Genomic DNA, 13,988 nt, shown 5'->3' on the forward strand with positions numbered 1-13,988 from the left:
CTTCTCAAAATATCTAGAACTATTCTACGTCATATCACCCCACTGCCCCCACCGGGTGGAGATCACCATAGTATCTTGCTTAGATTATTGCAAGGACTTCCTAACCGATTTCTCGGTTTCCATCTTCACTCCATTTTTTTGTTCTGTTGGGAATTCAGCAGCCAGCATGATCTTGTGGAAACACAAATCGGACCACGTCCTTCTCTGCTTGAAACCTTCCAGTGGTTTTTCCTTTGAGGTAGAGGAAACCTCCAGGCTTCCTGTGTTCTGGCCTCATCATCCCTGGCCTCCTCTGCTTCCCCCCCCCCCCCCCCCCAACGCTGACTGACTCCGGCCACACCAGGTTCCCTGTTGGTCCTTGAATGACAGGTGTACCTTCAGGATCTTTGCACTCGCTGTTCCCACAGCCTGGGATTCTTTGCCCTCAGGGATTTGCATGGTTGGCTCCCTCTCTTTTTTCAGGTCTTCTCAGCAAGGCGATATTATATATTCCCAGGACTGCCATATTGAAGTACCACAAACTGAGTGGCTTAAACAGTAGAAACTTATTGTATCACAGTTGTGGAGACTGCGAACCTGGAATCAAGGAGTTGGCAGGGTCAGTTCCTTCTGAGGGCTGTGAGGGAGAACCTGTTCCAGCCTTCTCTCCCTGGCTTGAAGCAGCGGTCTCCATGTTCACATGGCGTTCTCCCTGGGTGGTCTCCAAATTTGCCATTCTTATAAGGACGCCGGTTACACTAGGTGGCCCACACCACAATGATGTCATTTTAACTTGATAACCTCTGTACAGACCTAGTCTCTGAATAAGGTCACATTTGGAGGTCCTAGGAGGTAGGATCTCAGCATGTGAGTTTGGAGGGGAACAACGTAACCCATAACAAAGGCCTTCCCTGGTTGCCATATTGACATTTCACTGACCTCCCTGGCACTCTCCTGCTTCTTTTTTTTTAAATTTTTTTTTTTTAACGTTTATTTATTTTTGAGACAGGGAGAGACAGCATGAACGGAGGAGGGTCAGAGAGAGAGGGAGACACAGAATCCGAAACAGGCTCCAGGCTCTGAGCTGTCAGCACAGAGCCCGACGCGGGGCTCGAACTCACGGACCGCGAGATCATGACCTGAGCCGAAGTCGGCTGCTCAACTGACTGAGCCACCCAGGCGCCCCTCTCCTGCTTCTTATCATCTGAGGTACCACTACATGTTTTACTTGTTTGTCCTGTTTATTGTCTGTCTCTCCAATTGGAATGAAGCTCCATGAAGAAAAGGATATATATTATGCTCATGGCTGTTCCCCTATCACTTTGAAGACTGTCATGTAGTGGGTGCTCAAGAAATATGTGATGTTTTAGATACAGATGATGAAGTGTGTTGCAGATGAATATTAGCTCACTATAAGAAGGAGAGGGAGAAGGAGAAAGAGTGAGAGAGAGAGAGAGAGAAACTGTGTTACTGGTCGATTTAGGGAAGGAAAACACTAGGCAAATGTAACCTGAGGTCCAGCGTGACCGGTCCTGCCTTCTCTTGGCCTCACAGAGCGAACCGCTTCTCAACCCAGGGCTCAGTCTAGGCTCAGTCCCGTAGCACTTGCACCAACTGATTCTAAATGAAACCAGAGAAAATTCCTCCCCCGCAAAGGACACAACTAAAGAATAGTAGGCGTCTATCCTTCCCAATCTCTCATCAGATTTATGGCGCTTCTGTGTTTCCAACAGGAAGCACGAGGCTTGTTAGTTGGAGCTGCTGTCCCGGAGTTCCGGGGCCTGTGGGTGGAGCAAACAGGGCAGCCCGGAAGGGGGTGCGGGTGGGACCAAGGAAAAGCCCTCCCGGGAGCTCAGGGAGGTGGTGGCCCTGGACCAGGTGTGAACAGGCCCAAGGTCTGATCTGCCTTTTCTCTCTTTGTGTTAATCTGTTAATGCCAGTGTTAATGCTAACATGAGTATTGGTGGGATTTGGGGGTGATGGTGGGGTTCGGAGCCGACGGCCAAGAAAGAGTTCTTGAAGACGTCTTTGGTGCAAAAAGGTGATTTTGTTAAAGCACAGGGACAGGACCTGTGGGCAGGAAGAGCTGCACTGGGGTTGTGAAGAGTGATTGCTTATAGACCTTCAGGCCGGGAGGGGGGTTAGGAACAGCCTAAGTCTCTACGGAATTTTGGAAGCAAAGTTTCCAGGACCCTGAGGGGCTAGCTGTTGTTAGGAAAATACCATTTATTACTGTTTAGTAAAACCTCAGTCATGAGACCCTTTAGATGTATATAAGGGGCCATATGCTCGCCATATAATTGCCAACATATACTTGAGGGTTAAAGATAAAGGAGGTTTGCAAAGAAATTTTTATATGTTTGAGACTCACAGGTTCCTGGGGGGGGGTCAGGATAATGTTAAGCCAAGACTCCCTTGTGCCTCTAGCAAAGTGCCATCATCGAGGCAGCTGAGTTCCTAGAGGGAGGTCACTCCGCCTGTTTCCAGGACTTGTCAGTGGGCTGTAGGAAGTAAGGGAATTTAATTTTTCATTAGCTTCTGTTTCCCCCATCCCCCATGGCAAGCACTTAAACCCCCTTACGTCTCGAGGAGGGTGATATTAGGGCTCCAGGAAACAGAATCTATAGGTTTCTGGAGATTAGGTTATGGATAAGATTGCCTTTTTCTTGCAGTTTACCTAGTTATCCATAAACTGAAGGAGACTCCTGTCCTGCGTGACTGTGATCTCTATCAGCCAAGTCTGCTTTCTTCCTTTCCCCTGTTCTTGGAGTGCCCTCGGAACATCACACATCTCACCTGGGGAGAGGGGTGCTGTTAGCTTGTACTTTGCCCTCAGCTTGCCCCACGCTCCCTCATTAGTGTGACCGCAACTTTGCGGGCTTTATGCAGACATCTGTGCTCAGATCAATCAGCAGACATTTAGGGACTTGCTGCTTTGTCCCAGTGTCGTGCAGGGTTTGCGGGGACTAAAAGGAAATCACGTTATTTGTATCTCACTTTAGCATGTACAGAGGACTCTCATGTGCACTGTCCCTTTCACCGTCACAATTGCTCTGTGGCAAAGATGTTGCTAATGATCTTGGTAGACAATTGAGAGCAGAAACATAAGAGAAGTTCAGTGACTTTTGCCCACAGTCGAGTAGAAATGTGGGTGCAAATCTGACATGCATCCAGTCTTCCCCTCCTTCTTTCTTCCCCTCCTGCTCCCCTCCTCCTCCTTCTCTTCTTCCTTCTTCCTCTTGTTCTTCCTCCCCCTTCCCCTTCCCCTCGTCTTCATTCTTCTTCCTTCCCCTCTCCCCTTCCCCATCCTCCTTCCCCTCTCCCTCTCCCTCTCCTTCATCATCAGTAGAGTTCTTGCTTGAGTGCCTACTATGTACCAGGCATTGTAGTAAGCACTTTATATGCATCGGATTTATTTTTCATACAACCCTGTGTGAGGTGGGGGCATATTAACCCCCGTTTATGATGCACAGGAACAGTGGCTAAAATCGAGGTGGAAACTTTCACTAGTTCTCTCAGTTCTTAAATGTCTGAGCCTGATTTGGACCTGGTAGTGTGGCCACAGACGTGACACTATAACCCTCAAGGCAGCCTACACTGGATGGGAGGCAAGACAGCACAGGGTGGTTCCCCAAAGAGTGACGGGTGGGACCTGCTGTAAGAATTCTGATAGGGATAAAGAGGTTCTGTAAGATAGGGTCATCCAGGAGGGCTTTGGAGTGGACAAGTCTTATCTGGGAGGGACGGATGGGCTCCTGGGCACAGTGTGTTTAGGGGTGGAGAAGAGACTGGCCAGACCTGAGTGCCGGATCCAGGTGGGGAGGCTGCAAGAAGGTGTTCTGGGGCCAAGTGGCAGGGCTGCGAATACAGAGGCGGCTGAATGAATGCGGTTTACCCATACCGTGTCCTCGCTTTACCCTTCGGGAGGCGGGAGCCAGCTTGGTACTCCGAAGCAGGCCCCACTGCAGTGATTCCAGGGACTTTTATTTGGTTGTTTATTTCTGGCACTCATCTCTGCTAGGACTGTGGAGTCAGCATCGGGCACAGGACAGGGAAGGGGTGGGGCTCCTTTGCAACACCCTCCCCCTGCCTTTTCCCTTCCAGCTCAAGGCAGAGGCAGAGCCAGGTCCACTGAACACAAGGGAGCATGAGCAGTTCTTATTTCCCACATCAGCCAAGTCACTTCCTTAAAAGAAAACAAAAACAAAAACAAAAAAACAAAGCGACACAAAATCACTTAGCCCCAGTGATCACAGCTCTGCACCAACTCTCTCAGAAGCCAGGAACTGAAAGGGACCAGAAAGGTCTCCCAGCACAGCCCTCATCTAATGAGCAGAATGCTGGTTGCTTTCAGGTCCGTTTACACATCTCTGGTGGGGAAGAGCTCATTATACTTAAGGCAATTGTGGTGGCCTGGGCTCCTCCAGGTATGGGCCCTCCACCCCACTTATCTGTGCATTATTATTGGTCTTGCTTTAAGATTGAACACCTTGAAAGCAGCAAATAAGCCCCACATATGCTTAGCCATTATTTATTAGGAATCGAATAATCTCCTCCCCTCGCCCCCCAGAGAATATCAGTTTAAAGGAGGGGTCCCAAATTCTTAGTCTCTTGGGAGCATCTGCGTGGAGAGGAGCCCTGGAGAGGTAAGTAGAGGCCAGAATGTGAAGCACTCATATGCTACTGAGCTTTAGTTCTAAAGCCGGGGGGCGCTTTTGCAGGATTCTGAGCTGGGAGATTATGGGGGGGGGCACGGAATTCATGGGGCTGCATGGTGAGGGAAGGCCACAGGTAGGTTACCATCATGACTGAAGTACCAGACAGCAATGGTCTGAGCTCACTCAGGACAAGGCGGGGAGGATGCTGGTGGAGAAGCTGATGAACAGGGGGTGTTGGAGTTTGCGGGAGGGGGGTGGTCAAGACGGACCCCACACCCTGGATTTGGCCTGGTGGTGGCATCACTGTATGAGATGCTGCCAGAGGAAGGGACTTCTGAGTTCTGAGATATTGGAGAGCCACTGTGGCCATAACACTTGGGGAAGGTCTTGGCATTGCCTTAAGTCTCCCACGTGGGCTAATTGTTTTTGAGACTCTGACCTTCCTGCTACATTGTTTTGGTTCCAGTCAGGACGATAAGAAGAAGTGTACACTTCAGACATTTTCTCAGAATGCGATTATTTTCACACAAGTTCTAACCGCCTCTAACCACACACAGACAACATGGGAACCTCCAAACACCTGCGAGCCAGAAAAGGGCCTTCAGGGAGGAGGGCTCAATATCACTCCCGGGGATAGCAGCTCGGACAAGCAAGGCCCCAAGGCCGGGACTGCCCATGGGTCTTCCTGGGGAGAAGTGCAATCCAGTGAGGGGCGCCTGGCCTTTCTACTCTCCCCACTTCCATGTTGGAAACCTGGGGATGTTAGAAACAGCCCCAGATCTTGGGAGCAAGTCGACCACAGGTAGGCTAGTTCTTCTCTTCGAGGGGAAAATGCCCAGCCCCACTGAGAAGTCCTGCAGCATGGTGTAGTTCTGGCAGGAAATAAACGGTGAGGTGGTGTGGTTAGCCAGCAGGGAAGGGCTTGGAACATTCCCATGCTCTCCCTGCCTGATCTCACCCTGGAGTGGAAGGGCCATTCGAGGAGGGCCCGGAAGTTCCTTTAACTCCAGGTTGGGGCAAAGCCAAGGGCTCCGAGGTGGCTGCCAACCTTACTATATGGGGCTGCTGTGGTGAGGTTCCCTGAAAAATAACCACAGGGAACCCTAACCCAACCCCTGGAAGATTCCCCAGCCAGGGGAGAGGCATAATCAAGAGCCACAGTAGGGCTGAGGAGTAGGTCGAGTCCCTCCTGAGCAAACATCAAGTCCCCATAAGAGAAACAAAATGGAGGGCACACCTGGGGGGCTCAGTCAGTTAAGCATCTGACCTTTAATTTCAGCTCAGGTCATGATCTCACAGTTCATTGAATTCGAGCCCCGCATCAGGTTCCTCGCTGACAGTGTGGAGCCTGCTGGAGATGCTCTCTCTCCCTCTTTCTCTGCCCCTCCCATGCTTGCTCTCTCTCTCAAAACAGATAAACTTAAAAAAAAAATAAGAAAAACTTTTTTAAGAAAGAGAAAATTGAAAGGTGCAGTTGGACCCTGGGTGTGGCTGGAGGAGGGATCTCAGCTCATTTCCCCAGGAGGGACTTCATGCTTCTGATAGTGCCTCTGTCTTGCTTGTTGGGTGTGCCTTTCTTGTGCTGGGAAAGGATGCAAACTGCTCTTGGCTAAGAGATAATTGCAATGCCTTCTTGAACAGGAATACTTTACTAAAGAACATTAGCAAGTCTAAAGCTTTATAGGAATCTTGTTTGTTTCAAGTAGTAAATGGAAAGCAAACACACTGGGCAGCTCAAGTGGGAATCCGGAAGATCTCAGTGGAGAACCAGACCAGTCATGGAGCTCTCTCCCAGTCCCTAAAATAGGACTTTGTAGCTAGCACACTAGGAGCAAGACCAGAAATTTCATTCTAAAGTTTGCTAATTTGGGGGCACCTGGGTGGCTCAGTCGGTTGAGAGTCCGACTTTAGCCCAGGTCATGTTCTTGTGGTTTGTGAGTTCAAACCCTGCGTTGGGCTCTCTGCTATCAGCACAGAGCCCACCTTGGATCCTCTCTCTCCCTCTCTCTGCCCCTCCCCCGCTTGCACTCTCCCAAGAATAAATAAATAAATAAATAGGAATCTTGAAAAAAAAAGTTTGCTAATTTAACAGGAGGCTTGTTCCTCTTCCCACTTTGGATCCTCTCTCTCCCTCTCTCTGCCCCTCCCCCACTTGCACTCTCCCAAAAATAAATAAATAAATAAATAAATAGGAATCTTGAAAAAAAAAAAAAAAGTTTGCTAATTTGAACAGGAGGCTTGTTCCTCTTCCCAGTATGGGCGATCCTGGTAAAGAGAATTTCCCAACTATCTGGAGCAACAGGAATTTGGCTTTCTTCTGTTCCCTTCTGAAGCTGGAGCCTGGGGCTTCCGTTCTCCCTTCCTCTGCTGCTTTGCTCCAGATGTAGGCCTGCCCCACAGAGGAAGTGATTATAGATGAGGACACAGGCCCTACAACCCAGTGGTCTTCCTCTCTCTGCTCCCTGGTTCTCTCAGAGGCAGTGCCTATGCTCTCACCTCTCATTTTCCCTTGTCACTCAGAACTGCCACTTCTGGGTGACAAGAGCCTGAAAAAATCTTCCGGTCTTTACCTTTTCCCATATAAAGACAAAGTCTTTTCATGGATGTGTGACAACAGGTAGCTTCATCCATCAGGTACTCTGCAAAGCCAATACTACTGCCCACACGGACTGAGGGAAAGGGCAGTTTATCAAGAAAGAAGCGCCTTGGGAGACTTTATTAGCTTAGGCTAAATTCTTCTGAGGTAACATCCCCAAATACCAGGGGCTTCTAATGATGATGTTCCACGTCCTTCCCAAGCTGGAGACTCAGGTGGATGGAAACACCTTTTCCCGGAACATTGTAGGCCTTGTGGCAGAAGTGACATGCCAGCACCCGCTCCCTTGTAAAGCTTTAGTTTACAAGCTGCACAGGTCACTTCTCCCCATTTTTCACTGGACGCAGCAGGACATTTGACCACTCCTGAGTTCAACATGGTGAGATATACAATCCTCTTGCGGGAAGGGATTAATTACCACGTGCCAAAAACCAGGCTTGACATCAATGAGCAGGATGTGTGATCCTCCCATAAGAAGGGGTAGAGATTTTGAACAATGACGTGGTCTAGTTTTTCCACTTTCGCGGAACATCAGTATTACCCTGTGCTTTACCATCCCGCCCGCACCTCTTGTGGGGTCAGGGCCTCCCTTTGAGACCTAGAGCACTGCCGCCAGGGCCGTGAGCTTCCCTCAGTATCTGGGCTGATAAGGCAGAGTTGCTGATCCCAGTTGAGTATGGTGGGGGGCGGGGAGGACAGAATCGGAGAATCCTGATGTGATTTCCTACCCAGGGTCCTTGGGTTCTCCAACGGCTCAGGGGCAGCATAAGTGATTCAGAGCTTCAGCGGCTGCCTGGGAATCCCTTCACCTGCCTGTAGCTCTCTCGGTGAGCATATGAGTTCCACACAGTGAGAACGTGCTGCCAGACATAGGCTATGGAGCCCATGAACATCACAGACACAGGAAGAAGCTATGAGGCATCAACAGTATCTTTAACATAATCTTATATTTGGAAAAGCAGTTTAAAAAAAAAAACACTTGAAAATACAAGATAAGGTAACAGTGACTTATAGAAGTGTTCACCTTATATTGCTTGGCCATTTTTTACATATAAATTATTGCTTACTAGCTTCGATAAATGCACAGCACAGTCCTATATACAGAAGCAGAAAGCGTGACATGGGAGAAAGAAAATACTGTTAATGGCAATTCTGGTAATTCCACAAATGTTTCATATTTACCAGCTCTTATAATGGTGGAAAACTACGAAGTGTAGTCCCTGAGAAGTTAGGTAGACACCCTGATTGTGGGTTTTCTATCTTCTAATTTTTAACGCAAGCTGACAATGTCACAGCAGTCCTAATTAATGATACATTAAAAGGCAAGAGTCCTTGCTTCAGGGCATCAATTTCATCCCAGTATTTAATAACCATGTAATACGAATACAATAAATAGGCTATGCAAATAAATATTCCTCTGCTAAAAAACGTTTAGTATATACAGCTTTGCTTTATACAGTAGTACATTTTCATCTAACTTTTTGGCAATTTTTAAAAACTTTTCTTCCCCCTACTACTTTTAAGCACAATGGCCCGCTCATTAATGAGCAGGCTGAAATTTTAAGGACATGTCTTTGAAGCATTTAAAAAGAACGCCGTGTTAGATAACTGCAGTGGACCTGATCTTCCCCCTTTTTAATGTTTCTGTCTAGTTTCTTGAGCAGCGTGGATCAGCTGTGCCATTTCAGAACACGAGGTTTGAGATCTGCGATGTGACAGCCATAACGAGCCAAAGGGGCTGGGGCTGGGGCTGGGGCTGGGGCTGGGGCAGCGGTGAAGCCCAGCTCCGGGCATCAGAAATCACCAACCCCCTCTTCCCTGCAACTGTCTTTCCCTACCCAGAGGCTAGCCTACAGGATGCAACTCCTTCTGCCTGCCAACTGGGACGGCTGGCTTTTTCCTTTATCCTCATTATTCTGAATTCAATGCACGCTCCACCCAACTTGCCTGTGGATATGGGTCTAGGGAAATGCATTAATCTAAACAGAATTAATGATACTAAAATAAAGTGAACGTGGGTCATAATACTTAGCACTGTAACCATTTGGCAATTGTACAGATGATAACAAAAAGTGAATTTAAAACACTGTAGCCTTTGGAGCATCTGGAAATATGTATGAAAAAAAATTTCAGGAAGGTTGCAGTTTTGCCCACAAAACTGGTCTTGTGCTACCTTGTAAGCAGGGCCGGTTTGCCGGGATACAGACGAATCCATGAGCCCACAGGACTGCCTGAGGGTGGTGCCGTAGCAGAAAGGACCCACTGAGAAGTGCTGGGGCACCACTTGCTGAGGAAGTTGGCAGATTAGAGATTTTCAGAGTGAATGGAGATTTTATGGAATCGCAACACTCTAAGAGCAGGAAAGGAGCTTCGACATCTTGGTCCACCCTTCTAGCCAGAACAAAATCTATTTCAAAGAGGCCTTGGCTAATGTTTGGAAAGGGAATCCCTATTCACAGGGAGCCTCACGGCCAGACGGCTCAGCTTTGTTCAGGAAAGTTTCATGCGGAGCTAAAGCCATTCCCAGTTCTGTCTTCAATTCTTGAGTTCCTGTTTTACGTCTTCACAGGGCTTCTGAAACTTTTGAGTTGCTGATGCTTGGGAAATCTCTGGAGACGGTTGTTAAAATTCACAAAGATTTGGAGATTCTGACATTCGGGAGACAGGAATGAAAAAGCAAATGTAAACTAAACCAAACCCTCCCTTCCCTTTGCTGCCCTGAGAGCCACATGGCCATGGCTGGAGGAGACTGGGCGAGCCCCACATTGTGCCTGGCTTGTTTCTACCCACGACACGTGGAATACTGACTACACCATCAGAATGAGTTTAAACGTGATGTATGTGTGGATTCATTTGGTTGTGTACATATTTGGATTGGGATCTAAGCAGCAGGTGCTATGTTGAAATAGTTCTCCACTGAAAATTAGTCCTCGAGAGGTCATGTTCTGGTTGGAGTAATGGAGATCTCCTGTGAACAGACACTTAAATTGTAAAACGTCGAGACAATGTCAAAATGGCCTTACATGATTAGACTGACCAAATGATCCTCTCCAGCACAGAGAAAAGGTGAGAACATGGGCTTGTGCTGTACGCCCATGCTGTCCCCAATAATTGCCAAGGGGAGAGCTTCTCCAGTGTTTGATCAGCCATGAGACGAACCGGTTTTTCCTAGTCCTGATGGCTCTGGTCTCCTCCAGTGGGTCTCTGTCCATTCCCAGTAGCCTGGAGCTGATCCCAGTAGCCTGATTCCCAGTAGCCTTGAGTGGACCATCCCCGGATGGTCCCTTTCTGTAAAACTCTGTTAGTTTTCAGGATTGAAGTTTACACGTGCTGGGACAGACCAAATCTCTTTGAAGTCCTACCCAAAATTTCCTCCACATGGTACCTTCCAGCACGCTCTCAAGCTCAGTGTGGTTCTCGAGCTCAGGAAACAGCACTGCTAACAGGGTATCAGAAAGCATTGGGTACCCAGAGTAATAAGGTGTTAATGGGCCAGAAGGAAGCAGTTCTGTGCAGACACCCGAGAGATGAACAGGCAGGAGAGAACTCACACGTGCAGAAGATGAATGGACTGAATTCATGAAGGAGGGCCCTTGTATTTCAGCAATGCCCACAAGCTTTTTTTGTTCATTTTAAGCTCGGGGGAAATTCTCTAACCAGTTCTTGAGAATAGCATGAGGTTTTCTCTACTGTAGGAGCCCCCATCTCTAAAAATGGGAATAAAAAGTAGACTCGAAGACTCTGAGACTCTGGGGGAAAAAAGACAAATTACAGAAGAGCTCTGGGCCTTGATTAGGAGTGGACTGCAGGACTTTGAAGTGTCCAACATAATCAGACATTTGGGTATTTTGGGGGTTCTTGGCATTTGTTGAGAGATAGGCAGTCACTACTAAATACCTTGCTCTTCTCTAGGGAGTGCTAAGTGCTTCACACACCAAATCCCACTTCACCTCCCTGTGTTGGCTGTTACCGTTCTCTGCGGTGGGCAAAGGAGCCTGCTGGAGGATGCAAAACACTAGGGCATTGCCAGGCACAAGAATGTAGACCTCTGGGACTCTGTTCCCTTGATAAACAGTTACTGAGTGCCTATAATCTATCAGGCGCTGTGCTTTTTCAAAAATCGTATTGTTCCCGTAAGAAATGCGAATCTTCTTGCACACGTAAAGAAAATCTCCAGAAACTGAGCAATGAGTCCACTTCTTAAAGATTACTATTTTTCCTTACTGGTAAAGCAACGTACTCTAACTGGCCTATAGTTGCAAATCGGTTGTGCAGAAACGAATTTCACCTGCAAGCCTACATTGATAAATGATTGTGGATGCAAAGAAATGCATGCCTTGACATTTCCCTTTTGGAAATCAGAGCATGGATGCCAGCTGCGGTCCTAATTTCCTAGACACAAGTGGCTTTTGGTGATGTCACAGTTTGTACTGACAGCGGCCACTCCTTCTCCCTGGAAATCTAGAGATGCCATCACTGTCTTTAGGTGTTCAGATGAGCTGCTTCTTTGACAGCCTATAAACAGTAATCTGTCACCAGGCAACATAAAACTCCCGTTTCGTGCACACTCGTACTGAAATATTGGGTCACTGTAGGACAAGACACGCTCTCGTCTTGACACGGGCACATCTCAAGTTGAAAACTGGGTTGGATCAACAATGCAGTCATAAGAAACCAGACTTCTCCATTTCAAGAATGCTTCTGACGCTTTCTTTGCCTTCTCATTCTGAGAGCAGCTAGGAGAGGCCTCTCCCCATGTCTGGTGGCTGCCATCAACTTCCTGAACACGCTTTCCTGGGCTTTCCGGTGGGTTCTTATGATATACTGATAAAACTCAGCAACTTCTTTTCTCACAGGAAAGCAACGTGCTCAGCACTGACATTCCCATAGCTCAAAGTGCTGCAAGTTACAGGGGAGGCGAGGCGGTGGGCTTCTGGGGTTCACACCCGAGGCTCGATCCTGTGTGACAACTCAAACAGGGCCTGCTGGCTGTCAATGACATACAGGTGGTTAACGTAGGATTTTAACTCTTGGTGTTCCTTTGGAGACATGTCACCTCCTGGTTTTTGGAAGAAAAAAGTCTCATGAGAACAGAAATGCTACTTCTTTCTCTCTTTTTTAAGTATACAATTTTTTTCAAGCATAGAATTTAGTGATTCGTCACTTATGTATAAGACCCAGTGCTCATCCCAACCAGTGTCCTCCCTAATGCTGTTCGCCCCTTTAGCCCTTCCCCCCGCCCCCAACATCCCACCAGCCACCCTCAGTTTGTTCTCTGTATTTAAGAGTCTTTTATGGTTTGTTTCCCTCTCCGTTTCTATCTTATTCGTGCAGAAGTGCTATTTCTGAATACCAGTGACCTCTCTCATTAAGGCTTAGAGTAAATCTAGCAGGGGGATTCTTATTAGTCAGCATCCCAGAGAGGGGATCTTTATCCTAACAGTGGAGATACTTCACCAGCTCAGACCAGCGCCTCAGGTCAGGTCATTAGACTACAAAGGTACTTGTTTTATTAACATTTATGTAACATTTATTACCTAATGTTATCTAGTATTTAGTGACTGTGTTAGTATCCCCCCACTACAGAGTGGGAAACAGCACAGACACACAGCAAGGGAGTGGCAGAACAGGTCCGGCACCCAGACTGTGTGATTCCTGAGTCCATGTCTGAGGTCCCATGTCACAGCAACTGCCATTTAAATAGCTTTCACTGGCTCTTATATCTCAGTCTGGAATTGTCAGAAACCACTGCTAATCTGGTCAGTGCACAGACAAAATGGTTTGTTTTTAGAATTTGTAGAATTCTTTGGGGTCCTTAGTTTTTGAAAAAGTAAAAAAATTAAGGAAGCATTTGAATGAACAGATATCACAGAACTGAACTTAAGGTATACTTAACAGGCAAACAAGTTCCAGAAGCATGTGGCTGGGCTAACATCTACCCAGCAAAGGACAAGGCAAGGTGGTTTTCCACTCCCAAATCCAGGGTGGTTACAAAACTGAAGGGCCACAAGAAGCTTTTAGTGCCCTGTGAACACATATGTGCCATGCTGGTGACAAGTCTGATAAGGAGCCTGATAAAGTAGCCTGGACAATGGGGCAAGCCCACTTCCCATAGGCAAAAACAAACACATTCCAAAAAAAAAAAAAAAAAAATCCCCCCAAACCTCAAGGCATTGGGAGCCTGGCTAAACTGCTATAGAGGGACAATGTCAATGTGAGAGATGGTGATGTCATATCCTCTTGCTTCACGGAATTTCGGATGGGAGCAGCAGGGTTCAGCTTGAGTAGAGGGGACCAAAGAAAGCTAAGCATTTCAATGCAGCAATTTCTTCTCTTGGTGAAATCCATTTTTTCCTCCTCTGTGACAAATGTGTTTTATAACTTAAGGCTTACATGTCATGGGTGGCTTGTAATTCTTAGGTTTAATAGCAAATAAGGCTTCCTGGTTTCAAAAGGCAAAAATACCAGGAATTTAAGTTTTTACCATCCCACTTGTTTGGAAGTGACCAAAAAGTTGTATTATTCTAGAACACCTTCTCTGTAAGACACTGAGAGACTGACTGCTTTTGGCTTAGTAAATATTGGTTTCGAAAACATAATCGTACAAAGATAATTTTTTTGTTAAGTTTTTAACCTTAAGAAGATGGCAGAATGAGTGGTTCCAACCATGACAAGTGACACCTGCATGGCACTTCCAAATTAAAAAAAAAAAAAAAAAAAAATATATATATATATATATATATATATATATGTAT

General features: G+C 47.0%; 1 protein-coding gene across 2 annotated transcripts in view; it reads right to left on the reverse strand.

The window, feature by feature from the left end:
* Nucleotides 1–8,193: 8,193 nt before the first annotated feature.
* Nucleotides 8,194–13,988, reverse strand: part of RAPGEF5 (Rap guanine nucleotide exchange factor 5) — a 225,900-nt gene continuing 220,105 nt past the window's right edge. For both annotated transcript variants that reach the window (XM_049642887.1, XM_049642886.1), the window contains one exon: nt 8,194–12,292. In XM_049642887.1, coding sequence (XP_049498844.1) covers nt 12,174–12,292 — 119 coding nt within the window. In that variant the 3' untranslated portion in view covers nt 8,194–12,173. The remainder of the gene's footprint in view (nt 12,293–13,988) is intronic.

This window comes from Panthera uncia, chromosome A2 (assembly GCF_023721935.1).
Source record: "Panthera uncia isolate 11264 chromosome A2, Puncia_PCG_1.0, whole genome shotgun sequence".
NCBI classification, from domain to species: domain Eukaryota; kingdom Metazoa; phylum Chordata; class Mammalia; order Carnivora; family Felidae; genus Panthera; species Panthera uncia.